The 26,340-nt window shown below is 39.2% G+C and overlaps 2 protein-coding genes and 1 pseudogene across 3 annotated transcripts; all 3 read right to left on the reverse strand.

The window, feature by feature from the left end:
- Positions 1 to 1,903: 1,903 nt before the first annotated feature.
- LOC6575330 (DNA-binding protein D-ETS-4) lies at positions 1,904 to 20,119 on the reverse strand. Of its 2 annotated transcripts, none has more exons than XM_002001307.4 (5): positions 19,448 to 20,119; positions 5,486 to 6,254; positions 5,216 to 5,376; positions 3,029 to 3,176; positions 1,904 to 2,964 (listed from the first exon to the last, which is right to left on the reverse strand). In XM_002001307.4, the coding sequence occupies exons 1-5, from the start codon at positions 19,487 to 19,489 to the stop codon at positions 2,582 to 2,584; spliced, it is 1,503 nt and encodes a 500-aa protein (XP_002001343.1). In that variant the 5' UTR covers positions 19,490 to 20,119; the 3' UTR covers positions 1,904 to 2,581. The 2 variants fall into 2 exon arrangements, with proteins under 2 accessions (XP_002001343.1, XP_015023415.1); XM_015167929.3 differs by lacking the exon at positions 19,448 to 20,119 and adding an exon at positions 6,514 to 7,134.
- A 684-nt stretch (positions 20,120 to 20,803) lies between these two features.
- On the reverse strand, positions 20,804 to 23,482 carry LOC6575331 (annotated as a pseudogene).
- On the reverse strand, positions 23,415 to 25,755 carry LOC116803668. Its single transcript, XM_032728245.1, has 4 exons — positions 25,589 to 25,755; positions 25,281 to 25,464; positions 24,222 to 24,542; positions 23,415 to 23,474 (listed from the first exon to the last, which is right to left on the reverse strand). Exons 1-4 carry the CDS (start codon positions 25,753 to 25,755, stop codon positions 23,415 to 23,417), a joined length of 732 nt encoding a protein of 243 aa, XP_032584136.1.
- Positions 25,756 to 26,340: the final 585 nt, after the last annotated feature.

A 26,340-nucleotide genomic window follows, 5' to 3' on the forward strand; every position in this document is an offset into this window, starting at 1 on the left:
ATTTAATAACTATTTAGTTTCAAGTACTACATATAAGTGTTTTAAGGAAAAACCTATTTATAGTAGAAACTCAAGCAAAACTCTATATAACTCTAGCTCTATATATATAGTACACTTTCTGAAACTAGAATTGTTATAATTCCAACTATGGCTTTACTACACACATTTAGAAACTTCTCAAGCTGCCCTCGTATTGCAGTCATATATGTTCCATTTCAAAAGGCATTTGAATTTAAAAAGGTGCTATACAAGCGCTTTAAAGGATTTTTGTATTCATTAACAGTGCAAATCCTTATTATACCCTGGACAAACAACAGGAAAAAAATAGAATCGGGGTTGCTCTAGCTTCAATTTGATATGCAAGCCTGAGAGGATTTCCAGGAAAAATAAATAGATTTAAAATTTAAAAATTTGAAAATGATACAAGATAATATCTAAAGGAGCTGTAGGTTTGGGTCCTGCTTCAATTCAATAAATTATTCTGTTTTTATTTTTTTATTTTTTTATTTTTTTATTTTTTATTTCTCGGTAAATATAGTATTTGAGCATGACAATATGTTTGTTAAATAAATAAATAAATAAGTTTTGCGTATGCTTAAAATAATAAAAATTAAAATCTTAATCAATGAAACAATGTACGCAAATCGTGTGCGAAAAAAACAATATCATTATAATTGTGTCTATAGCTAAGTATATTTATCTATATCTATGCAAATTTGCATTTAAACTATGTGAATAAATTGAATGTGTTTATATTAATGCAACAAACATTACAAACACACAAAAAAGTATTGAACAAAACAAATAAGCCGAGCCGCAAGCTATGCAAATTGCAATAGCAAATTGCGCAATACGAAACATAAATAATTAAAACGCATAACAATTGACTTTTGTTTAAGTATTAACCGAAAATAAATAATAAAATTAACTGCCCAACATCCATGCACATTCGTACACACACACTGTCGCACACGCACACACTAACAGTAATTGAACCAACACCACATAAACCAAAAATAAATTAAGATTAATTGAGGGAAAATAGTCCAAAAATTTGGGCAAATGTGGTCGAAAATTTTTTAACTTTTCGTTTGGAGAAGAGAAAAAATTTTCAAGAATTTTAAACCTACATAAATTGGAAAATTAATCTTAAAACTTAGCAAACAAAAATTATCTTATTCACTATTCATATATTTCTTATTCATTTGTTTTTGTTATTGGTCATCATTAATTAATTTTTTAGTTTGTATATCTATTCATATTAGTATTTGTCTTCATATTCATATTCATATTCATATTCATATTCATATTCATATTCATATCATATTCATATTCATATTCATATTCATATTCATATTCATATTCATATTCATATTCATATTCATATTCATATTCATATTCATATTCATATTCATATTCATATTCATATTCATATTCATATTCATATTCATATTCATATTCATATTCATATTCATATTCATATTCATATTCATATTCATATTCATATTCATATTCATATTCATATTCATATTCATATTCATATTTATATCCATATTCATATTCATATTCATATTCATATTCATATTCATATTCATATTCATATTCATATTCATATTCATATTCATATTCATATTCATATTCATATGAAAACACATATTTCACATGAATACATATTGATGCACATATGAATATCCATATTCACACTTATATTCTTATCTATATTCGATATTCATATTCAATATTCATAATCTTACTCATATTTCATATATATTATATTTATAAATTATATTCATATTCATAACCCTTATTCACTAATTCATTACATATTCATATTCGTTACAAATTGTTCGTTTGTTTTGTTGTTCATAGAACTTACTTTTGATATATCATAGATATATGGTTCCTAAAATTACCGCAACACCTTCAGCTGCTGCTCCGCCCAGTGCTCGCCGCCCCCAGGTGTCACGCCCCCTGGGCCTCGGCCCAAGCTTGTGCTGGTCTTATGTGTGCGCAGCATCCGAAGCGGACTGGCACATGCCAACAAAACAAACTCTAAACAGAGCTCGAGGCGGGGGGAAATCGTGACGGGCGCAGGCACAGGCAGAGTCAACATTTGAATAAAGATGTCGCCGGTAAGTCAAACACATGCAGTTAGCTGCCACGCCCACATGCAATATTAAAAATTGATCGATTGATTGATTGAGATTGATTAACTTAAAGCCGCGACAGGGCGAACTTACCTTCGCCAGCTGCCTTTGGCTTGAGCCTAAACAACTAGAGACGAACTCACGAGGAGTCCAACTTAACTGCACGAACTTACCTTCGTGCCTAAACGGTGCTACAGAGACGTATATATATATGCATATATATATATCGATATAGATATACATATAGAGTGAGATATAGATAGATATATATATGTACAGGCACTAACACTCGCTAGACTCTGTTGCCTAGTCGAGCATAGTGGCGGGGCAAAGTTTGTGCGGGTTGGTGGGGCTACGGACCTACGACTACCGAAATAAATACACTTAGAACTAGTTAAGTGGAACTGGTTCCACTGGCTCACTGGCGCACTGGCTCACTGATGATACGGCTGGCAGAACTGATAGACCAGGCGCTGCGAACGCTCCGTCTTCTTCATGATGCCCTTCTTGTAGTACTGGCGTATGGAGCGCGAGAGCTTGTCGTAGTTCATGGCCGGCCGATTCTTGCGCCTGCCCCACAGCTTGGCCACGCGCACCGAGTCCTCGATCTTGAAGATGCCCTTGCTGCGGTCGATCCAGCGTATGGCCGTGCCGTTCACTTGCGGCGCCGCGAGCAGCTCCTTGAGGAACTGCCACAGGTGAATGTGCGAACTGCCGCCGTTGCGTGCGCCGCCCGAGCGCTTGGCCGGCGCTGAATTGGGTGTGCCTGGGGCTGTGGCTGTAGCTAGCGGCACAGCGGACTCCATGTCCTCATCATCTGTCAATGGAGAAGATCGACTCAGCTAGATTTATATCGCTGCAGACTTTCTACGGCAACTCACCTTCGCTTTCGTCCTGCTCCACATTGGGCGCCTGATAGCCCCATAGCATATCGTTGGCGGCTGGCGCTGTGGCCTCCATCTCATTGCCCAACTGATCTGCATAGGCCATCTTCCATATCTCCAGCTGTGCGTGCAGCGTGCTGCCACTCTAGAAGGCCGAAAGAAAGAAAGAAAGAAAGCGTACCACTTGGATGAATATCGATGGGGCCCAGCGTACATCTCACATAAATCTCAATCTCTCCCTCTCTCGCTCTCTTTATATCTCCCCCACCAAAGCTGGCCAATCTAGACGGCGCATATCAATTCAAATTCTAACTGCTAACTGCTCGCATAAATTGTGCGCTGTCTGCAGTTGCAGCAACAGCAACGATAGCAACAACAACTACACAGCAAGTGGCCTAACAACAACAGCAACCGCTTCGACTTACTTTCACCTTACAATGTCGTTGCTGGTCGTTGGCTCAATTCAATTGCTATTGCCGTTGCCGTTGCCGTTGCCGTTGCCGTTGCCGTCGCCGTCGCCGTCGCGACGTCGCGTCGTCTCCACTGTCATCTGAGCTGTGCCTGTACCTATCGCTGACACAGAGCACAGTGGAGCAAATAAGGATTAGCAAGCACAGATTTTGGAAGTGGAAAAGTTTAAACTACTATAGACCTATAGTAAATTCACTAAATTTCTTGTTATCCTGAAAATAACTTGATCAATTACTCTAACATGCATATTGATAAGATTGTTAAATAATACCTACTGTTGAATAATATAAGAATATAATATACAAGAAAAAATCTAGAGATAGTTCAGTACTGTTGCATGAGTTATTTGGGCAATCACATATAGATATAGTATATAAATATATTTATGTATAAATATATAGAATAACTTTCCAGCTCTGCAGGAGTCTTACTACGTTTTACTGTCGCATAACAAATAATTAAATTTTTTGCAAACTTAATTTTACAAATTTATAGCTTTAAATATAGAGTTCACAAGATTAAAGTTCTAAAAAAATACATTATTCATTGATCATTGATCATTGTGATCTTAAGCTTTGTCTCTATAGGCTTTTTATCTTTAGTCTTATCAATACCTCAGCTTGGCCTATCTAAATGTTTCTTTTTAAATGGCTACATCCATTTATTGAATTCTCTTTTAACCCGAGCAGATGGTTTTTATACAATCCACATCATACAACGCCTCGCTCTGCGCATTCAAACAAAAGAAAACCCCTCTCTTAAGCTGCCTCTCTCTTTCTTCTTCTTTCTTTTCTCCACAGAAAATTCGATACCCCACATTTAGTTGAATTCGGCCCACTGTGCACTGGGACAGAGTCCGAGACGGTGGCTCGTAATCAAGCGAGTGCTTTTGCAGTTTCACCAAACAACCTTCACACATTCTTTCACCTTTACAGCCATGACCACGGTTACTAATTTCGAACGCTCTACACCTCTCTCCTTCTCTCTGCATGTGTCTCTTTTCACTCCCACTCTTCCACTCTCTCTCTCTCTCACACACACACACACGGTGTGCGTCGCGTTCGTTGCTTCAGTCTTTTGTTTTCATTTGACTGCACTCAAAACAAACTTTGATGCGTCGCAATCATTTGATATGGCAAATGTAATCATTGAGATATTTTTGGCAATGGCTGAGCTGATGAGCACTCGACGGCGGGGCTCAACTCTGCTGGCTAGGGCAGCGCATTTGGAGTAGTTTTTGGATGCCGCAAGCCACATTATTATTATTTATTTAGTTTTTTTTTGTTGTTTTTGATTTTTTGCCTTTTGCCTAATTGTTGGCAACAGGTTTGCTTTCCGATTTGGTCGAGCCTGGGCCATGACGTCAACGCCAAGTTACGAAACTTGTTTTGTTTTTGTGTCTTTCATATCAAGTGTTTCTCTCCTACTCTCTCTCTCTCTCTCTCTCGCTCTTACACACTCTATGTTTTCTCAGCCCAAAAGCCAAGTTCGTACGCGAAATTCAATTCAATCGCATTGATTGGTATTTTGTTTGGCTTCGTTTTGCTTTCTGGCATTTGCCTCTCTCTCTATCTCTCTGTCTTTCTTTTGCTTTTGGCATTTGCATTGTCTGCTCTTCTTGTATTATGCTTATTAGCTACCCTCGATTTTGTAATACTTGGTCGTTGGGTAAGTCGCAGTGACAGTGAATTGAGAGTGGGGCGTGCTGCTTACCTCGGGCAATCGTCGCTGGAATTCCTCCTCGCTGAGTAATGCCAGAGCAGCACCGTCTTCGCTGAACTGCAGCTCCAAGTTGTCAACCGGCGGCAGCTTGAACTGTGCCAAGGTGGATCGTAGCCATGCGTGTACCTGGGCAGCCGTCCAGGCATTCGGATCTGCGAGGCCAAAGCAAACAAAACAAGATTAATCACAATCTCTCTGTACCATTCTCCCCCTCTCTCTCTTTCTCTCTCTCTCTCTCTCTCTCACACTCTTTTTACATACCCTGCGATATCTGCAGTTTTGCACAAATGGCGTCCGCCTCGCGCTTGGCATGCTCCAGCGCCAGAGAAATGACCGGCTCAAAGTCACCCCGCACCTCAGCTAGCCCGCCAATGAAGGACTCCAGCGCCAGGGGCTTCAGATTGTGCTTGCGCTGGAATGTCGTGTCCTCGAGGCACTCGCGCAGTGCCTGATGGTTGGGCTTGATGTCCAGCAGCTGCTGCTGCAGCGTATTCAAATCTATGTAGCTCTCCAACTCGGCATCCAGTGGCTCAGCCTTGATGCTGCTGCTGCTGCTGCTGGTGTCGCTGCGTGGCGAGGGCGTCTCGCAGTTGGACTCGGGGGGCGAGGGTGGCAAAATGTGCAACTCCTGCTTGATGCTGCTCGCATCCAGCGAAGGGCACGGGCTGCTCAGACAGTCGTACTTGAACGAGGCGAACTCCGACTGCTGCGGGCTCGACTGCGGCGAGGGGTAAGCACTGTGCGGATAGGCGGGTGGTGGTATCAGCTGGTGGCCTGAGCTGGCGCTGGAGCTGGCACTGGAGCAGGGGTTGGCTGGAGCATACGAAGCACTCACTGGCTGCTCCTGTATCTCCCAGGCGCTTTCGATTTTGATCTGCGGCGCGTTGTACTGGTAAACTGTGGTGGGTATGCCCGAGTCCTCCGGCAGCAGCGACAGGTCAAAGTTGTCCGCGTAGGCGTAGGCCGCATAGGAGTCCGTCGGGAACTGTTCTGCGGCTAACTTGAACTGGGTGCTACAGCTGTGCGGCATCTGCGAAAGGCAAAGAACAGGCGAGCACGAGCTTGATTAGTTTTAGGGCGGCAAACTCCAGACTCCAAATGGCCCGCTAATTGGGCCTTCATCAAAAATGATATATTGCTCAAATTGAGCCACTGTCTAATTAGCACATTTACAGCCGCGCTCTAAAGTTGCTTTTAATTTTTTCGTGTGTGTGTTTTTTTTTTTTTTTTTTTTTTTTTTGTTGCCTTTCTAATTTATAAACTGACTGGCTGGATCAACAAACACCTACCTGGCCTAAAAATGCGGCTAAGTTTGTTTTATTTTCGATTTGTTTTCTTTGTTTGTGTTAACCTCAAGTTTCCAAAGCGTTTCGCGGCGCTCTTCCGACAACAGCAAGATCTGTACTAAGCTCAAAATCGCATCGATTTTCACATTTATCAATTCAAAGCCGTCAGCGACCCCATGGACTGTGACTCCAGCTCAACGCCAGCTGTGACGTCACAAATGCAAAATATTATTTTAAAAAAACCCAAAGCCCAAATGAGCCAACAACTGCTCTCAGCCTGAAGAGGGCTGGCTGACTGCCGACTAAGAACCAAGAGGTGCGGAGGGGTGTGAAGGGCATTTGAACCTAAACTAATAACAACAATGAGAATCATGTGCTTTTTTTATTTTTCTCCTCACTTGTATGAGCAGCAAACAATGACGCGAGATCCAAATCAAACTATTTCTCAGTTGTGCGCCCCCTCGCATCGTCTCCTCTCGTCTCGTCTCGGCAGGCATTGTAAATTGCTTTTGTAGATTTTCAGATCGAGCAATGTTCATTCCCTTCTTAGAGTTTACATTTTAATTACTTTCGTTCGTAAGGGAAAATACTTTTTGGCATGGCATGAATAACCCGCTGATAAGGATCAGGAGAAAAAAAATGTTATAAAGTAATGTTTTAAATTTAGTTTTACTTCACTAAAATCTGTTTGTTGGAATGTACAGGGTGACTTTTAACCAACATTGCAAATTCTATTATAATTGATCCTTATTATAAAAAATCCTTAGACTTATGTGGTCAAACTTTATATGCTGAGCTTATTCATATAGTCACATTCACATAAAATCATTTGAGCGCATACCTTAGGCATTATTTTCCTCTTACAGCATTTAGATGTATGAGGCGTTTGCTTACTCATAAGCAATTGAGAGCTAGAATATAGGATGTTTATTCGTGGGCGATTGCTAACAGATTTCAAGCGAAATTACTTCAGACTAAGCACTTGAACAAGTTAGTGCCGTAACGCTTAACTATGATATACAGGGTGACCTATGCTCTATGGCAAATAGTCTCACTTGTAACTACTGTCAACTGTAATTAATTTCAAGCTAGGCATATGTTGAATACAGGGTGTCTAATACTAGCCAGAGGGTACCTCTTACATAGAAAAGCGTATTCCCATACGTCATCTATAGCCATTGAACTAGTTCCATACACCTACGATACTCAAGAAACTACTTAAGCGACAAGTAAAGTATACAGGGTGCCTATGCACCCACTGTCTCTAATTCATTGCTGTATCTAGATCAAAGTCAATTTACATCTGCTATAGCTAAACCAAAGCTTCAAATAATGAATACAGGGTGTTATTTTCTGAGTATCTAGGCGTAGACTCTATAATAAGTCTATTCCAATGCATCTAGATCAAAGCTAACTTCAGCTACTCTACCATTATCAATTCAATTCCTGCTTCTGATGCCAGTAACAAGTAAACTGGAGTACAGGTTGCCTCTCAGGCATACACATTGCTGTATCTCCAGGCATTCTCTAGAGCATTCCAGCTAGTTACACATACTTCACATACTCCATATATATATAATCTCGATCTCTACCTGTTTTAATTGCTGTGCTGCAATAAATATAAATTGTTCGTTTGCTTTGCAGCTGCGTTTACTGCGGCGCTTTATTTAGTTTTTTTTTTTTTTTTTTTAATTTTATTTCTTATTTTTCATTCTTTTTTTTAACATCTACGATTTTTGCCTCTGAGTGAATGCTGAATGTTGGTAAACTGGTTTTTCATTAAGCTCACAGCAGTGGCCCGTGCGCCAGGCGGGTGGAACAGGGGCGAATACCTACATGAGTGTATGTGTGCGAGTGTGAGTGTGTGTGTGTGTTGTGCGCTTATTATTAATTTAACAACTCATTCTGGATTTTCCGATTTGCAGTTTCAACTCAGAGCCAAAGAGATCGACACGCTGAGGGTGTTTGTGTTTGTGCTTGTGCTTGGGTTTGTTAGGCAACTGGCAGGGGGCGGCGGGGGCATGCGGAGGGGGCGTGACTAGTTCTAGCCATGCAATGCCAATACGATATTGACGTCGCCGTTTTTGTTATTTATTTATTTCTCTCCTCCTGCCAGCCAGTCACGATGTTAATACAATTTTTATGTTTTAATTGCTGGCGCACCGGGCGTATGAGTGATTTTTAGTGTTGGCTTTTCACTACTAGCTGTTAATTGTTAGCGCTAAAAACTTGGCCCAAACACTGTGTACTTGGCTGCTGGGTAGTTTTCCGCGCCCCTGCCCCGACGACCTTTAGCTTAGGCCTAAGAAGGGTGCTTCACCCGGCATTTCACGGCTGCTCAAACTGGACTACGAGCCACGAAGTGATTCAACAGGCTCCCAGCTGCTCGCGGCCTCCAGCCATCACCCGTCAGCCGCAAGTGACTCAATAAAAAACCCATTAAATCTGTTAACAGTGCTAAACACACTGCATTTCGACAGGGCGGAACGGGGGCGGGGCGGGCCTGTGGGGCATTGTATATCAGCCAATCGCAGCTATTTATAGACCATAAACACTCAGCCGCATCGCATAGCCTGCTGCCAACTTTTTTTTCGTCTCCTGCTTTATGGCCCTCAGCAATACTTTTTTTTCTTTTCCATTGAACTGATGTCATAAATTATATAAAATTAGACATATTTCAAAAGTCCTTAATTGGTTATTAGAGAAATGTGGCAGTGCGGCTGCGAAATCAACTTCAATCAATTAAAAGCAATAAATTTACTGTTCTGATAAATGGCTCAAGAATTTATTGAAAAATTGCTTATGGTGAGACGAGTTTACCAAAACTCAAAAGAGGTATAAATACAATATATATATTCAATATACTAGAATAAAATGTAAGCTCTGCTTTACTTCTGACCTCAGCTGCTGCCAGCTAATATCACACATCTTAGCTGAGCTCCAGTAGTGGATTGAGAGCTTAATCGGGTTCTTAAACTATAAATATATGATAATCAATTGTATGTATGAATATATGAGCGTTTCATATATACCAACTCCAGCTTTTCTTCACTTCAACTTCAGCTCTCAAAATCAAAAAATTATTTTATATGTTGTATTTTTATGTGGTATGAGACTGATATGAATAAAATCAAATAAAATAAATAATATTGTATATATCAGTTATATAGTAGGTGTAAAGTCTGGCTCACTAGCTCACAGGATTGCGACCCTTGCAATCCTAGCAACAAGAATATGTAAGAGACGAGTGCTGCGCCTTACAGACTCAGCGATAGACTAGATTTAAGGGTTGAAAATGTGCATGAGTCTGGGTATATAAACCCAGGCTACGAAGAATAAAGATCAATACGAAACTAAGCACCATCATAGTCATGTATATACTTTCAATCATTTTTGTAGTAAGAGATTTACAATATATGCATTTCATAAAAAATGCACTAAAATAGCTTCTATGAGAAATTGAACAGGCAAATTCTCACCCACTTAACTTATCCGAAAAACTTTCTGAACTGAATTCAATTGTCGAAAACTGCCGCCATCTATTACCTCCTTCAAATTGATTAGCTAAATATACTCATTTTATTTGCATTTTGTAGAGAGTATGAATTTCATTTGAAATAAATGTATCGATTTATTCAAGCTTCGTCCATTATCCATTAGCAGGCGAAACAATGCCCACATCCTCCAGAGAGTGACAGAGAGAGAGAGGGAGAGAGAAGGACGGTGTGAGATTGTCTTGGATAGCAGCAGCAATTAGATCATTTGGGTTATTCCGTTTCACATTTCCTGCTGGCAACGTATTGCGCTAACAGACTTTGTACAATTTTTTAATTAAATCTATCTGTGCAATGGCAGCAGCAACCGTAACAACAATGTGAACAAGCTCGGAACAGAACTCTGACGGAGTTTCCAATAGCCTACAAATACGAAATTTTATTACAATGTCTGCGGCGAACAAAAGGCTTTTTTGTGCCGCATTTAGCCAATTGCTCGGAACCATATTTCATTGGCAGCTCTGACATGAGACAGGGCTGTCAATAAAGCCATCGGCTCAGATTTAAATAAAGCCACTCACACACACACATGCTGGCATATAGAGAGGTGCATGTGTGTGTGTGTGTGTGTATTATATCGTATATCACCCACAATAAACGTCACAAATTGGTAATTTGAAAAATAACATGATATGCTTGTTCTTGTTCCTGCTCTACGGTCGAGAGACAGAGATAGTGAGAGCCATAGAGCAGTAGAGAGTCAGCGAGAGTGAGCGAGAGAGCAATACACAAAGCGCCGACAAATTCTAAACAGCCAGCGGCTTGGGTGTCAAAGTTGGCACAACAATGGGCCAAAACTAAACAAAACAACAAAACAATTAAGCAATTTTCAGCTAGCTATGCCCGACGGCCTAATACCCGACCATAGCAAAGAAATCAACTTAAATGAAGATACAGGAAAGAATGGAGATTTGATAATAATTTATACTGGAATAAATGTTCATCAATACAGTCAAATATGGTCACCCTAAACTATTAGTTAAAGATGACCCTATAGAAACAAAACTTTATTTAGGTAATCTATCGATTTTACGGGACAGCATCTGTAGATACAACTACATATATGAGCAGCTAACTCTACTCTCTCTGGAAACATCACACCTATATGCCCTGTTTCATTTTTCTGAGCGTGTATCCAGTATCAAAATAGAAACAGCACAAAGCACAAACACTTTAACCACAACAGCAATTGAGCTGCGAATGCGAATCGAACTGACAAAATGACAATCAGGTAGTTGTTTCAGTTAACGCCCAGTGCGAGTATTTTTAGAAAGACCACAAATTTTTTAATAGATCCATTTAAATGACAGGTCTATTTTTATAGCCATCCACAAAGGAGCCACATCAAGATAAACACACAAAAAGTACAAAAATATAGAAAAATAACATCTGTAGACCAATTGTCAGTTGTAATTAAACTCTGATGCGATAGTTCAATCGATTTTAAAACTGAAAAAAGCAAGGCTTGTGCATATTTAATGGGATAAGTTGAGATTTCAAGGGGATTTCCTGTTTAAGTGAAAATCCATTTAATGTAGTCAATTATAGTCTTTGTTGAAGGGATATAGATAAAGCTCTCTTAAAGAATTGAAAGGTATTTATGGCATGGATTATGAATAAATATTTGTTGATGATGACTTTGATATTGTATAGTATGTAAGTATGGTTTATATATATGAAGTTTTTATGTGGCTTAAAGAAGGAGAAGTCATGACGGTCATATAAAGGGTGCTTGAGGCAGATCAACAGCTACAATCGAAACGAATTCATCCTGTCCATCTAACTATCCGCCTGTCTATCCAGCCATCCAGCAATCATAAATGTGAAATATTTATTCTCATGAACTTTAAAAATATGTTAATAATGTTGTATCAATATCTCATTCCATTTGCTTACTATCAAAGCGTTCATATCTCTCTCTCATTGTCTTTAAGTTAAACAATATAACAGCTATACTGGACTACACATGATTAGCATTTTTCACATATCGACATATCGACATCTGCTCTAGTTTTCATAAGGCAAACTTGGTTTATGTTATAGCTAGAGAATTAAGAAGCTATTAATTCAATGAATATATTGATTTCCGATGCATTTCCTTCTTACGAACATTTTGGCGAACGTTTTTAACTTTGAATAATTACGCATTTAATTATTAAATCTGCGCATATTTCGAAATCACATTCAAGCGCTAAAAATATCATTAACATTGTTCAACTAGAAGCGAAGTTATTAAAGAACTTATTTGCCATGTTGGATAGCTGTTGATTTATTATTTATAAAGTGCGTAGTAAGCGACGCACGTGCGTATGTAAGCATGTTTGATTATACCTATAGAGCATAGAATAGCTCTACACAGTTATTAGGGTATACGTCAGTCTGTTCAGTTTAGTCATGCCTATTGTCCTATTGTTGAGGTAAAAATTCTTAGAACATCTCAATAAATTTACCACTCCTATTAGCTAAAAATGTTGTTGAAAGCCAAGCTCTTCATAAGCTGAAAATTATGACAAACAGAAAACGGTTTAAGGCACTTCAAAGTTACTTTATTATATCTTGAATGCATATGACTTTATAAGCTATGGACACTGAGGAAGAGAATAAAGACGGCTACGACAATAATTCAAAACAATCACTTAAAGATAAGTCCACTTATGAAGGCACATGAATACGCTTGGCTTATATCAAAAGCCAAACATATTTTTATAAGACTTTTACGGGCTGACGCTGAAATATTTATCTCAAAGTGTTTGCTTTAAATCTTCTGCAGTTAAATGCTTCAGTTCAGCTGATTAAAATCTTAAAGCAGACCAGCAAAAATCTGACAAAAACAAAATGAAATCATAACTGACTCATGTTAAGATACACACACACATATATACACATAGATATGTGTGAGCAATAGAAAACAATATGAAAATGTAAATCATGAAGAAGTGAGCGTAGGCCAGAAATTCAGAGCATCGCACGAGCTGCCACAGCATAAAATTTCAAATTTCGTAGATTACATTTTCGGCCACCTTCAGAATATTTTACTAAATTTATATGTATGTATGTATAGTTATAGATGGCCACGAAATTAGCAACAATCACAATATTGAGCAATAATAATAGCAAAATATGCTGAGAAACAAGTTTGAGCAATTTGTCTGAATCTCTTTGACGTAAAGCAAAAAGCAAAAGCAAAAACAAAAACAAAATACAATCAAATAGCTAAAATTCATTAGAACAATTCCGAGACAAGAATGTGGCAAAGGTGCACAAGTATGTGCGTGTGTGTGTGTAAGTGTGAGTGTGTGTGTGTGCGTGTGCTAGTCTAATAATCAAATCAAGTTTGGCAGAACGACAAAAGCTTTAATAAAGCGACGATCAGATAACGTTTTGGCCCAAAGAACCCGCCAAAAGCCAAGAGCTGCGAATAGACAACTGAGCCAACTTTTATAGGCAGCTTGTGCTATTACGTTTGTGTGTGTGTGTATATATATCGTTAGCTACTTTTTAGCTTCAAATACCCTGCAGAAATTACAAGTGGCCTATATCTGCTAACTTCAGTTTGCTACATTAATATTCTATTATATTATTAGATATTTTATAATTCGTATTAATATTTATTAGTAGACGAGCAGTTCAAATCGATTTAATCTAGTTGATTGATATCGATATAGCTCCATTTGCTGCGTATATCGATATAAATCGAAGACTTTTTCAGATACATGGATATTATTTAAATATATCAAGTTCGCAAATCTACCTAACCATTTTCAATTCAATTTAATCGATAAGCATTTTGTAAAGTTTTGTCATCCTAAGCATTTGCCCTTGCAAAAGTAGAAGATTTATTTTCAAACATCAAACAACATTTATCTATTTCCTTAACAATACACGAGTAGCATTTCATATTTCAAAGATCTAACTATATTCTACAGTTAAAAACTAAAAATTAAAATATATTTGTCTTAGATTATAAACAGAACAAAATCATACGTATTCATATTAATATCAAATTTTAAATTCTTCAAAATCGATATATATCGATATACATAATAGGTTGATTAACCATAATCCATACTCTGTGAAAATAAGACATCTGATTTTATAGGCATATTCTTGTATTTTCCTCTATTCTTCCTAAATTTTCAAAAATTTACTCCCTGATCTAGCCATAAGATTCTAATTGATGACAAAATACATTATTTATGAAATATATAAAGGATTTCTTCAAAAGTCAACTGAGGATATCTGCTAGTCGATCACTTGCTGTTTTTATGATTATTTATTATTGCATAAGTTAATAACAAATGAAATGAACAACGCCTAAGGCAAGCGCACGATCTACATAAATAAATTAAGCGCGGCTTTACACAGGGCGCGCCCAGGCCGAGCACAAAGAAACCATTTTGCCAGCCTTGGGGCGACTGCCCGAGTGTGTGTGAGTGTGTGAGACAAAAGGTTACCCCCCCACAAGTGCCACCCCGGCAAAGCAAAGTGAAGGGTAGCCAGTTGCAATTGCAGCAGCAGCAGCAGCAACAGCCTTGAGAGCTACTTAGCTGCCATGACCAAGTTGATGTTGAATTATGGCCAAGTGTTATTTAAATTAATTTATATTTTGTATGGCTTGAACTAAATAAAACAAACTATGCAAATGCATGGCAGCACACGGTGCTCAGGTGTTCAAATCGACCAACTCACCAACTGGCTGACATTCTGGCTGACTGGCTGACTGGCTGGCTGGCTGGCTGACTGACTGACAGAGTCGCGACAATTGTCTGTGTAATCTATTCTAATCGCATTATGGCTATGGCTGGAGTGGAAGCCAACAAGGGGCTAGAGCATAAGTGCACAAATCCACATGGATACACGCTCAGATACACAGCTGCAGATACAGCTACAGCTACAGATACAACTATAGATACAACTACAGATACAGATACACAACGTTCTCGTTGATGCCGGTGTGCGTGGGCTAAGCTGTCACAGCGACAAGACTTATTTCTGCTTATTTTTACATCGCTCGTTAATTATTTTTCTTTTTTTTTTTTTTTTATTTTTTATTTGTTATAAGATTGTTTTTTCTTTTTTCAGTTGCGAATAGATCGCAGTTCGTGACGGCGCAGTTTTGTCTTTATGTTCGTTTGCATTGCATTTAATTGTCGACATTTCATGCCACAATAAATTGCAAGGTGAAATATTTCTGACACCGCACTAAAACAGATCTAAGCCAACTTCTATAGATATATACATATGCATATCTGGTATATATATGTAGCGCAGAGCGCAGTCTGTCTCTTCTCTTGCTGTCTGTTTATGCAAATGCCCAATGCAAATTCATGCAGAACTGTAGCAATCCGGCGAATATGTCAATTGTTCCGGGTTATTGCTAAAGGTTGCACGCTTTTTCTACTCATTTTCAGTTACAGTTTTCCAATTAGAATGCCAGCTCGGAAATTTGAGCTTCTACTAACTGGAATTGTCTAGCCGCAACTGCCTCAGCTTACAAGGCAACCAGACGGAGAGCCAGCGGCTGATAAGGAATGTGAAACGGAATGGCGTTTGAAAGCAGAGTGTTTCAATAGATTCTCTGATTAGCTGTTATTTGGCATATTTATGAAAGGTCTTTACACTCTAAAGAACATTTTGAATCATATGAGAGACTATCTCTATGAATATCAGACTATGACACGAACTCTATGTGTCTGACCACGACTCTGACTCTGGCTTTGATAAAAGTTTTTGGGCTAGATGTTATCACAATCCAGCCATCATCAATTGTGAATATTCAAGCTGAAATGTATAGGTAAGCATATCTATCTTAATTTCTAAGTCTTTCACAGAGATGTTTTCTCCACTATTCAGTATATTTTCTATAATGAATATTTGAATAATGAAGTTGAAGTTTTCAAGAATCCAGATCAAGAATCGATAACTAAAAATTCGAATAATATAATATTCTTGAAAAATAAAATAAAAATAAAAATTAAATTAAATAAAAACTCATCCAACAGAACTTTACTGAAAGCCTTATTCACTTTGTCTCTGACTTAAGTTCTGTACCTCAAATAAGCTTATAGTTTAGTTAAATCATGCAACTAAATTTGCTCATAAATTAGCCATAAATGATGTGCCACAGCCATAGAGTTAGGCAGCAACGTAACTCGCATCTCGACTCAACTATCAGGCACATTAGGAAAATGAAGTAAAATGAGGCACAATTCAATTCTGACTTGAAGCAGGCCTTAAACATTCCCCGAGCTGTTTGGACAGCTCACATAGCACAACACGCCTAACCAGAGAGCATTGTAACCACACACCCACACTCACACACACACCCATAAACTAAAGTGCCCAGTCCAATGTCTAGGCACTGAACTCTGTCAGACTCTTGGCCCGATGTCTTGGCCTGTTGATGGCTGATGGGCTGATGGGCTGATGGCCGATGTCTTCTGCTTCAGCTGCTCATTATGCAATGCACGCACTCACAATTATTCTGTGGAAAGACACTGCGCCAGCTCAGCCAATTCAGTTGACTCAGGCAACTCATTTTAATTTGCATAAGAGCCAGGCGACATTTACGCGATTTGAGAATGCTTGCATCGCAAATCGAGCGGCAGCCACAATCAATGCACTCGCAGAAAATATCAACTACTTAAAGCTGATCGAAAAAGCAAATAGGTAAGATAAAAATAAAAAAAATAAAACATACAAAGGATTGTATTTCTTTGTTTTTATTACACATTAATGGAATTCTATATATACCGAATCTGAACTAGGGAACAAAAAAAAAAAAATATATATATATATATATATATGTATATATATATATATATATATTTTTTTTTTTTTTAATATATCAAATTCAAACGAAAAATAAGTGAGTCTACAAACAATAGATAAATTAAACATTAAAAATATTTTTTACTGCAAAATTTTATTAGCAACAATTGAAGAAATGAGAATGTTCCTTAATAAAAATAAAAAATTTCAAAAAAATTAATAAAACGTACGTTTATTTATTAGACTCTCAATATAACTATATTAAAAAATAGAATTATATAAAATTTAAAAAAAAAAAAATAATTTCTTTTACTCAGACTGTACTTTGGAAAACTTCAAATGTTTCAAAAAATTTTAGAATGGAAATAAAAAATATATTAGCTTCCATTAAAATATATAGAGAATAAAATAATAATTAACGAAACTGACATAAAAGAAAAGTAAAAAGTAAACAAATACATTTAAATAAACAACACACACCCAACAGCGTGCTATTAGAGCTTTGTATGCATGGTAGGGCAACAGTTGCACACACATTTTTCGCTCAGTGTAGAGACAACAATTTCGCATGGTGGTTAACAATTGCAATAGTGCTGTCGCTGGCAGCCACACCCCAAAATATGCCAAATGCCAAGCCAAAAGCTGATTACGTTGTGTAATGAGTTTGATTGATTTTCAGGTATTATTAGAAGAAGTAAAGACCGCAACCGCAACCGCAACAGAAATGGCCAAAAGGGACAGCTCTTAGCAGCCAACGAGAAGTAGAGCTGGTCGTCAAGGAGCTGTGGCAAATGTGCCTCGATTCGATGCTGCAGTTGTGAAAAGTTTTACAAGTGCGCGGCAAATATTTATGTCATGTCAGCTTTTCTTGCTTTTCCATTTCTTTTCTTGCTTTTTTTTTTTTTTTTTTTATCTGCCTGCACTGCGAAAGCGCTTGCATTTTTAATTGTTGCAGTATTTATTTTATTATGTCCATAAATATAATGAGGCATGTGGACGCCGAGTGTCGCGCAGCTTCTGTGTCACTAAAACGCGCGAGAGACCAGCAGCAGCAGCAGCAACAACAAGTTGGCCAAGCAGCAGACACATTTCCATCAAATCAATCAAAAATGGTAAATACAAGTTTTTTTTTTCCTATATACAAACATTTATATATATATAGCTTATATAGAGCTTAAGTAGGTCCAACAAAACTAACTGCTGCGTCTCTTGATGTGCGTATGTCTGTCAAATGCTGCTGCTGCTGCTGCTTCTGCTGCTGCTGTTGCATTGGAATGCACTTTCCGAGTGAAATGCCAGCTTGACATTGTTGCAGCTAGTTGGTGTTGCTGTTGTTGTTGTTGTTGCTGCTGCTGCTGCTGCTACTGCCATGCCATAGTTGACAATCATTTAGAATCACTTCTTGCAAAATGAAAGCATCTTTTGAAAGTTGCTGCCAGCGTTTGATGCCTCCTGCTAGCTGCTGTTGCTACTGCTGCTGCTGCTGTTGCTGCTGTTGCTACTGTTGTTGTAATTAAAACGAAATGCCATAAGACAAATGGAAAATGTAACTGGCAAGTGTAGCAGCAGCAGCAACAACAACAACTAGACAATGCAATGCAGTGCAGACTCTCACCTAGTGACACTCATTTGTGCCTTCTGTCAGAGCCACAAACACAGCTACACATTTTAGTACACAAATGAGTGCGTGTGTGTGTGTGTTTGTTTGCTACTTTTGCTAATTAAAAGTCAGATGATGGCTGAAATTTCGATCTATGTGTGTGTGTGTGTGTGTGTGTGTGTGTGTGTGTGTGTATGAATGTGGGGGGCAACAGGCAAAGGCCTAACGCTAATAGCAACTGCCAAAAATATTATCAGCCTATATGCTTTGGGGCAATTGCGCAAATTATTTTAACACACAAATAAGCACAAATACATACACACACACACATACATACTCAGACACACACTTGTCTATTTTCAGTGTTGATAAGCGCAAGTGCATAGGTTATCAGTCGAGCAGCTCGCCCACTCGCACTAGAACACACGCTCCAGCAGCGTATCGATACTTTTGTATCTGTAGCGAGAGCACTTGTAGACCATTTACTAGATACTTTTGCATATAGGGCTAGACTCTTTAGAGAGATCTTCTAATAGATGCTATTATACATGTAGTTACAGCTCTAAATGGACTATTTTATGAATACTTTAGAATCTGTAGCGAGAGCACTTGGACGCCATTTAATAGATACTTTTGCATATGTAGCTAGGCCCTTCAGAAATACCATCTAATAGATACTTTTGTGTATATAGCTGAAGATTTAAATAGACTATTTTATAGATACTTTTGTATCTGTAACTAATAGACACATTTGTAATTGTAGGTGCAGCTCTTTATGTAGCCTATCCCTTAGATACTTTTGTATCTGTAACTATCTATGAAGCCTAATTGATAGATACTTAAGCATCTGTAGCTCTCTATGGGTACTATATATTAGATAGATAGATAATTTCTCAGCTGCAGCTGGATTTCAATACATCTGTAGCTTCAACTCTCTTTAGTCTGCCTGACATCTGCCTCTATAGACCATCTCTCAGATACTATTTGTGTAGATAGTTTTTAAGGCACTCACCTCGCTCGCATTCGTCTGGTATAGCATTTTCTCATACTCCATATTTTCAGCTTTGTTTTATCTGTTATTTGTGTAATGTCAATTAGAACTGTGAGAAACAACTTGTTGATTTGAATCTCTTTTGTTTTTGCAATTTATTTTCTTGTTTTTCTTTTTTTTCTGCTTTGTATCTGTGCGAAAGTCTTGCACTGTCTCGCTCTAGCACGCCACGGCTAAGCGCTCTCTGTCTCTATTTCTTTCACTGTTTTGATTTAACTTGTTTTTTTTTTTTTTCGTTTTTTAATGTGAAATGTTGTTGAAATAGTTTTGTTGTATTTCTTTGAGCTTGGCTTGCTGCATATTTAATTATTTTCTTTTTTGTTTTTAATTATTTATTTATTTAATTTATTTTATTTGCTTTTTTATGATTTTTTTTCGCTTTGCTTTTGCCTTGAGTTTGAGGCGAGTTTATTGTGTTTCACAGCATTTTATTGTTAAAATTTCCACTTGCAAACTTGTTGCTCTCTTTCACGCACACACACACATGCTTCGCGCGGTCGCTCTCTCTCGCTCTTTTCCTCTCTGTCTTTCACTCAAACTCTGCACTTGCTTTCTCTCTCTTTTATTATGCTGTCGTCCGCTGTGAACCGTTCACAATGTCTTCACGCTCATTTCTGTGCGCCAGCTTTGCGCCGATCGCGCTGCTTACCTCATGCGCCGTTAGCTTTTGAGCCGCTAACCGGTTTCGAAAGCTTTTGTGCTATGCGAGCTTTGGCTTTGTTGCCAGCCACACGCAAAAAGCTTTCCATGGCAAATCGATCGGCAAATCTCTTACGCTTTTGCAATTGATTCGAAATAATCACCGAGACTACAACAACAACAACAACAACAGCAATGGCAGTGGCAATGGCAATACTTTATGCCTGCCTGCACACGCCCAATACACTGAGAGAAGGCGTATATATGAAATATTAGATTAAACTGTAGAAGAGTTTCCTTTCCTATGGAGTTAGATTCTTCTATTTTTGCATAATTTATTTTATTGTATTTATGTTTATTTTTATTGACTTATTAAATATATGTATGTATTTATTATTATTTTTATACAATTTTTTATTTATTAAAGCTTTTTTTTGGAATATCCTTTTATATTTAAGTCATATTTGTTAATTCCAACGAATGCAAAATATATTAAATATATGAAACATATTTGGTAATATAGTTTATAAAATTATCTATGCTTAAAAATTAATATTTAATATTTTATTTGTTCGTTAACTATGTATTTATTTAATAGCTCAATTGCAATCAATCAAAGACAATTATTAAATTCAAAATTATATATAGAGGTTATAATAAATTAATATATTTGTCGATCATTATACAGATTTTAGATAGGTGCTTTGCTTTTCGCCATGCCGTGCCGTGCCATTTGACCCTGAGCAGCTTTACAATGGTTCTTCTTAGAACAATTTGCATTCCTGTCGACTTTACCTCAAATGCTGTTCTATTAAGACAGTTTTCATCAGAAACTACTCACAAATTATGCATGCTCAGTCCCTCTGATTGCTGATGCTATATTGAAATAGACAACTGTGGCTTGTTTTCGCCAAGTGTATGAGCATGTGAGCTGCCAGTCATGCAGGCATTCGCCTCGCTTTCAGTTTGTGGCGACTCGCCGCGGGGTGCAGCCTGGCCGCAAGACTCTGTCAACGACTCAGTGGAAACTCCTCTCACTGGCTGCATGTGTGAGTGTGTGTGTGAGTGTATGTAGTTATGTGTATGTATGTATGCTCATGCATGTTGTTGTTATTTTGTGGAACATTATCGTTTCCGCTTCCGCTGCATAAGACTCAATGCACAACGGCAACTCGCTTTGGCGGAAACAGCAAAACACAATTTCGAAAATCTCTTGACATTTATATTTCATTGCACAATGACAATTCTGCAAAATTTTGACAAGTCATAAAAAGCACATGACAACGATGCAGCGATGATAGCTACAATTGCAGGCACAACTACTGCGCCAACTTCTACTCCTCCTGCTGCTCCAAGTTCAGCTGCAACTTTCCCAGCAGGACATCGACATCGAAATGGAATTACGCGCTGCCCAAATTGTCGATCTCATTAAATTTTTAAGCTGTTTTTTCCATTGTTTCTCTTCTCAGCTTCAATGCTGCCAGCTAAATACTTGTGCAGCCTTCGCAATGCTTGCACCACCAGCAGCAGCATCACGACCAGCAGACATAGCACATCCAGGGAATGGTAGCTACAAAAACTGCAAAATATATAGGAATTATTAATTTAAATTTGTGTACCAAAAAATTGTTAGCTATATATTTAATATAAGCTGTATGAACTATCTACACTATATATGTATAGAATATCAAAATATATATTTATTCTATATTCTATTATATATATACGAAGTATATGTGAAAGTTCTATCTTTAGTTAAGCTGACTACTGAATGGCCCAAATACATTCCATAAATATAAACATATTTGGGTATAGTGATAAATTCATATTCTGATAAATATACATATTGTTTTTTCTGACTAAGCTAAACTCTATCAATAGTAGATAAAGTGAACAATATCTATCTCATTTTCAGATTTTAGGTTTAATACTGTATACCATTTGTCAGACCTCATAAACATAATACTTATATGACATCTACACATGTTTTCAATAATTATCTATCCATTCTATTTCAATGCTGAGCCTATTTATATTTCCAAAATGTCTATCTATCTATAACCATATCTATCTGCACAGAAATAGAGCTCAAGTCCTACACAATTAAGTAGGAAATGAATTGCAATAGAAGTATATACTCTATGCTATAAACTGCCAGATAAAACATTCCCTCTATGATATTTAGTCTACAGGAAATTGATGCTCAATTCCTAATTTAGTCAGAGATTCAACAAGAGAAGCCGTTGGCAAATACCTCATATGCCTGCCCGGATGCTGTAGATGCTTGGCGCCCTTGTGCCGCATCACATACTCCGTCCAGTAGACGGCCTGCCGCACGGGCGTGGCCAGCTGGTCGTGGATCAAAGCGCGCCGCTGTCTAAAATGTAAGTGGAGGCTGTTTGAACAAGGAAATGCGCTTGGATGGGATTCACATGGCAGCTGTAATACCTGACGGCGCGCCGATAGCCATCATTATGCAGAACATCGTAGATGGCACAGTAGAGCGCCTCCTCGTCCAGGTGGGCCAGCTGCAGCTGCCTGGCGTAGCCGTGGCGCTGGGCCTGAGCGGCATTCGCGTCGTGGTCGCAGAAAACGGGCAGCACAAGCAGCGGCACGCCGTGAAAGACGGCCTCGTGCTGGCTGAGCAGGCCGCCGTGTGTGATGAACAGACGGAGTCGCCGATGGCCCAGGATGTCCTGCTGGGGCAGCCAGGGGCGGACGAGCACGTTGGCCGGCAGCTGGGGCAGCTGCTCGCTGGCATTGCCCGCCCACGTCCACAGCACGTGCTGCTGCGGCAGGCGCGCAAAGACCGCGACAAACAGCTCGCACAGCTTCGCCGGCAGCCGTGCCGAACGAACCGAGGAGCCCATCGAGAGGTAAATAACGCCGTCGGGCGCCGCCTCCATAAACCCGGACAGCTCAACGTCCAGCTGGCTAAGATTGACAGCGGCGCGGCGGCAGTGCAGGCAGGCCACCTCCGCCACATTGGGCAAGTGGGCGCTCGGGTAGCGCACGCTCGGGTGTGAATTCTGCAAAATGAACGAAACGTCACGGCCCAGCACATAGGGATGCGGCACATCCTCGCCGAGATGATGGCGCAGCAGGCGATGCACACGTTGCATGCAGAGCTGAAAGGCAGCAATGGCTTAGTCCAAGCCACACACTCAGAGTGATGGAAAGGGGGAGAGGGAGAAGGGATGGTAGAGAACGGGAGAGAGCGGAAAAGAGAGGCAGAGCTAGACAGTCTCTGGCCACTAAGCATCATTTAATCAGGCTGATGCATGATAAATCAGGAGCCAATCATGGTCAGGTGATTCCGAGCAACGCTCGTTGCCACTTGACGTGCCAACTACACAGAGAGAAACCAAAATAAAATTTATTTCATATCGTGAAAAATGTTTAAGAAAAAAAATTTACAAATTAATTTATATTTTTAAATAAAAATAAATAAAAAATATTTTACATAAAAAAATCAAATGAAAAATTGAATTTTTATAAATAATTTGCAATTATTATTATTTAATGATATATAAAAAAAAATTTAAGTTTAAAATTTGGAGCCAAAAAATATTGATACAAAAATAATTTTTGTTAAATGTATATAAAATTTTATATATATCTGGATCTGAACCTGGTTCCATTAAGCTGAGTGTGCTGAGAGTGCTTTCAAAGCTCAATTGATAAATTATTGAAATGGAAGAGAGTAAGAGAGAATAAGTAGCGGTAAAATTGTGAAGGCTGTTTTGAAATCAATAATTACAATTGAAATGTGCCTATAAATAATATTAGGTAATACTGGTATATTATATTGAAACTGTTATGTGGAATGAAATTTGAAAGAATAACTGAATTTTTAGCTGTGTACGCAGGCAGCATACAAAATTGGTCTTAAATCAAGGCAAGGATTAATGCGTTTGCTAGACGGCGTGCATGCCACTGGGGCATAGTCGAAAAGACAAGCAAAAGAATGAAAGATAGAAAGAGATGCATGACAGTCAGGGACAGAGATAGGGCGAGGGACAGGGAGAGGGAGTTGTAGGCCAATCGGCTGTCTGTAAACATGAATAGACTGAACCGAACCGAACTGGATACTCACCCAGTGCAGCAAATCGGCAATAACATGAGTTAAACAATTTGCCACACGCTGCAAGAAGTCCATGGGCAGTGTCCAAGTGCCAAAGACGTGAGGCGTGACAGCATACGCAACCGGATTGCCGGCCAACGAGACGCTTCCGGTGTAGAAGGCCACCGTATTGATGTAGATGAATGCCGTTACATTTAAACGATGCACAATGCCCAGCGCGCACTCCGGATATGCCCCGTCCACAATCGCCAACTGGTATTGGGCGTGCCCAGGCCACGTTCCATTCCCCAGCAGACGCTGTGTGGCAGGATCGTTGAGCAAACTGTTGCACGCCTGCCAAGCATTGAGTAATAAACGTCAGCCACAAGCTTATCATACCCTCTGTGCCCAGGTGCTCAAGTGGGTAGAGTGAGTGGGTGCGAGTGCAGGGCCGGTAGAGGCTAGGCATATCGAAAATCTGCTTAGAACTGTCTCTGATTTATCCCAGAACGAATGTGTACTTAAACAATTCAGTATCATCTTTCTGGTCATCCTTCTATCTGTCTATTTATCGAAATATTCGACAAGTTAAAGCATAGCTCTGTAAGTTGATCTTATGGATAGCTGTACCCAGATTTAATTTCTTGCGTAGCTCAGGGATAGAAATACTTTTTTCTTTTTAAAACCCGATCAAACTCAAACTCTTGAAACTTTTTTTCATAAGAATAACTCAAAGACTATAAGGGCGATAGTCGCAAAATTTGGTCTGCACATGCTACTATAGCATATACAAACAAATATAAAATCTTTTTTGAGACACCCTCTCTCGAAACAGCAAAATAACTTAGATGCAATAGGTCTTCTTCTAAATCTATCAAGAGAAATTATATCGAAGAATAGGGAAGGAAAAACTCAGTGTACAACTTCAAAGTGATGGTACCTGCTAGTCTATCATACCCGCCCACTTGCTTATCCGTTTACTATGGCGGTGTGCATGTGTTAGCCTCTGTGTGCATGTGTGTGCCTCTGTGTGCATGTGTGTATCCGTGTCTTTGCTGTAACTCCACTTTGATGTGGCGCCACGGCAGTTACCTCAATTGGATAACGCATCGCATCGGCCATTGAGAGTGGGGCGTGGCCCGAATAGCGTGCGCCCACCAAATCCCAGTCCGTATAGTTGGCTATGTATTGAACGAGTCGCTGCGGCGTCACCTCCTCCAGTCCATCCACATGGAAATCCGCTTGAAAGCCATTCACAAACGTAATCCGATGGCCACTGCAGGGATTAGCAATACTACACTATGCTACACAACTCAGCACAACAGAACAGATCCGAATCGAACGGAACACGGACTCCACGCACTGCCCCAATGGCAATGGCAGCGTAAGAAGAGACTCACCGCTTGACAAGGGCTCGTCCCAATGCCCAGAAGGGTATTTTGTGCGATTTCGTGCCGCCCATGGTAATCATCAGAATGTTTGAGCCGCTGCCGGCGTGGCAAAGCGTCAATCCGGCCAACAGCCAACACCACAGCCAGGACATGCGGCAGAACACTCGCCAGGACATGTTCAATGCTCAATGCGCACGCAACAACTGCCCAGTGCCCAATGCCCAATGCCCAATGAGCCGATGCCAAGCGTTATTTTTCAAATAAATAAAAATGTTAATTTTAAATTTCCATCCCCACTCCCCACTCCCATCCTCATCCCCTCGATTCTGCCCCGCCCCTCGTCGCGTGTTGCCTGAATGAAAATTACAGTTATTCGCCGTACGTGTTTAATTATTTTTAAATCACACGCAAAGCGGATGGCCAGGCCAGACCACGCCAGAACCCAGCCCAGGGATTATTTTGGTAGCCCAGTCACGTCCCAATTGCCAGCTATTTTAACGGACTCTATCCTCACCCCAGTGCGTCGAAGAAACTGCCCACTTAAAGTGCTATTTCCGTGGCGGCCCGCTTAATTAAACATACCCCACTCCCAACTCCAGCCCATTGAAACTCCACACTGATTTGACAAAAATTATAAATATCACTGGAAAAAACTAAAAATAATTCCAGTCAGACTGGTGTTGAATTACACTAATCTGAGCTATGAAATAATTATTATAATGAAGCCTGAAAAATGAAAGAAATCGAGACAAAACAAAACA

This window comes from Drosophila mojavensis, unplaced genomic scaffold, assembly GCF_018153725.1.
Source record: "Drosophila mojavensis isolate 15081-1352.22 unplaced genomic scaffold, ASM1815372v1 contig_231, whole genome shotgun sequence".
Taxonomy (NCBI): domain Eukaryota; kingdom Metazoa; phylum Arthropoda; class Insecta; order Diptera; family Drosophilidae; genus Drosophila; species Drosophila mojavensis.

What these genes read in the sequence shown, in the direction of transcription:
- LOC6575330 (XM_002001307.4), bottom strand. Translation starts at nt 19,489, where the DNA reads ATGGAGTATGAGAAAATGCTATACCAGACGAATGCGAGCGAG. An exon ending in AAAACTGCAGATATCGCAGG is followed by an intron (nt 5,377 to 5,485) that starts GTATGTAAAAAG and finishes TTGGCCTCGCAG; the next exon opens with ATCCGAATGCCTGGACGGCT. An exon ending in GGAGCAGGACGAAAGCGAAG is followed by an intron (nt 2,965 to 3,028) that starts GTGAGTTGCCGT and finishes CTCCATTGACAG; the next exon opens with ATGATGAGGACATGGAGTCC.
- LOC116803668 (XM_032728245.1), bottom strand. Translation starts at nt 25,755, where the DNA reads ATGTCCTGGCGAGTGTTCTGCCGCATGTCCTGGCTGTGGTGTTGGCTG. An exon ending in CGATGCGTTATCCAATTGAG is followed by an intron (nt 24,543 to 25,280) that starts GTAACTGCCGTG and finishes AATGCTTGGCAG; the next exon opens with GCGTGCAACAGTTTGCTCAA. An exon ending in TTGCCGATTTGCTGCACTGG is followed by an intron (nt 23,475 to 24,221) that starts GTGAGTATCCAG and finishes CTCTCTGTGTAG; the next exon opens with TTGGCACGTCAAGTGGCAAC.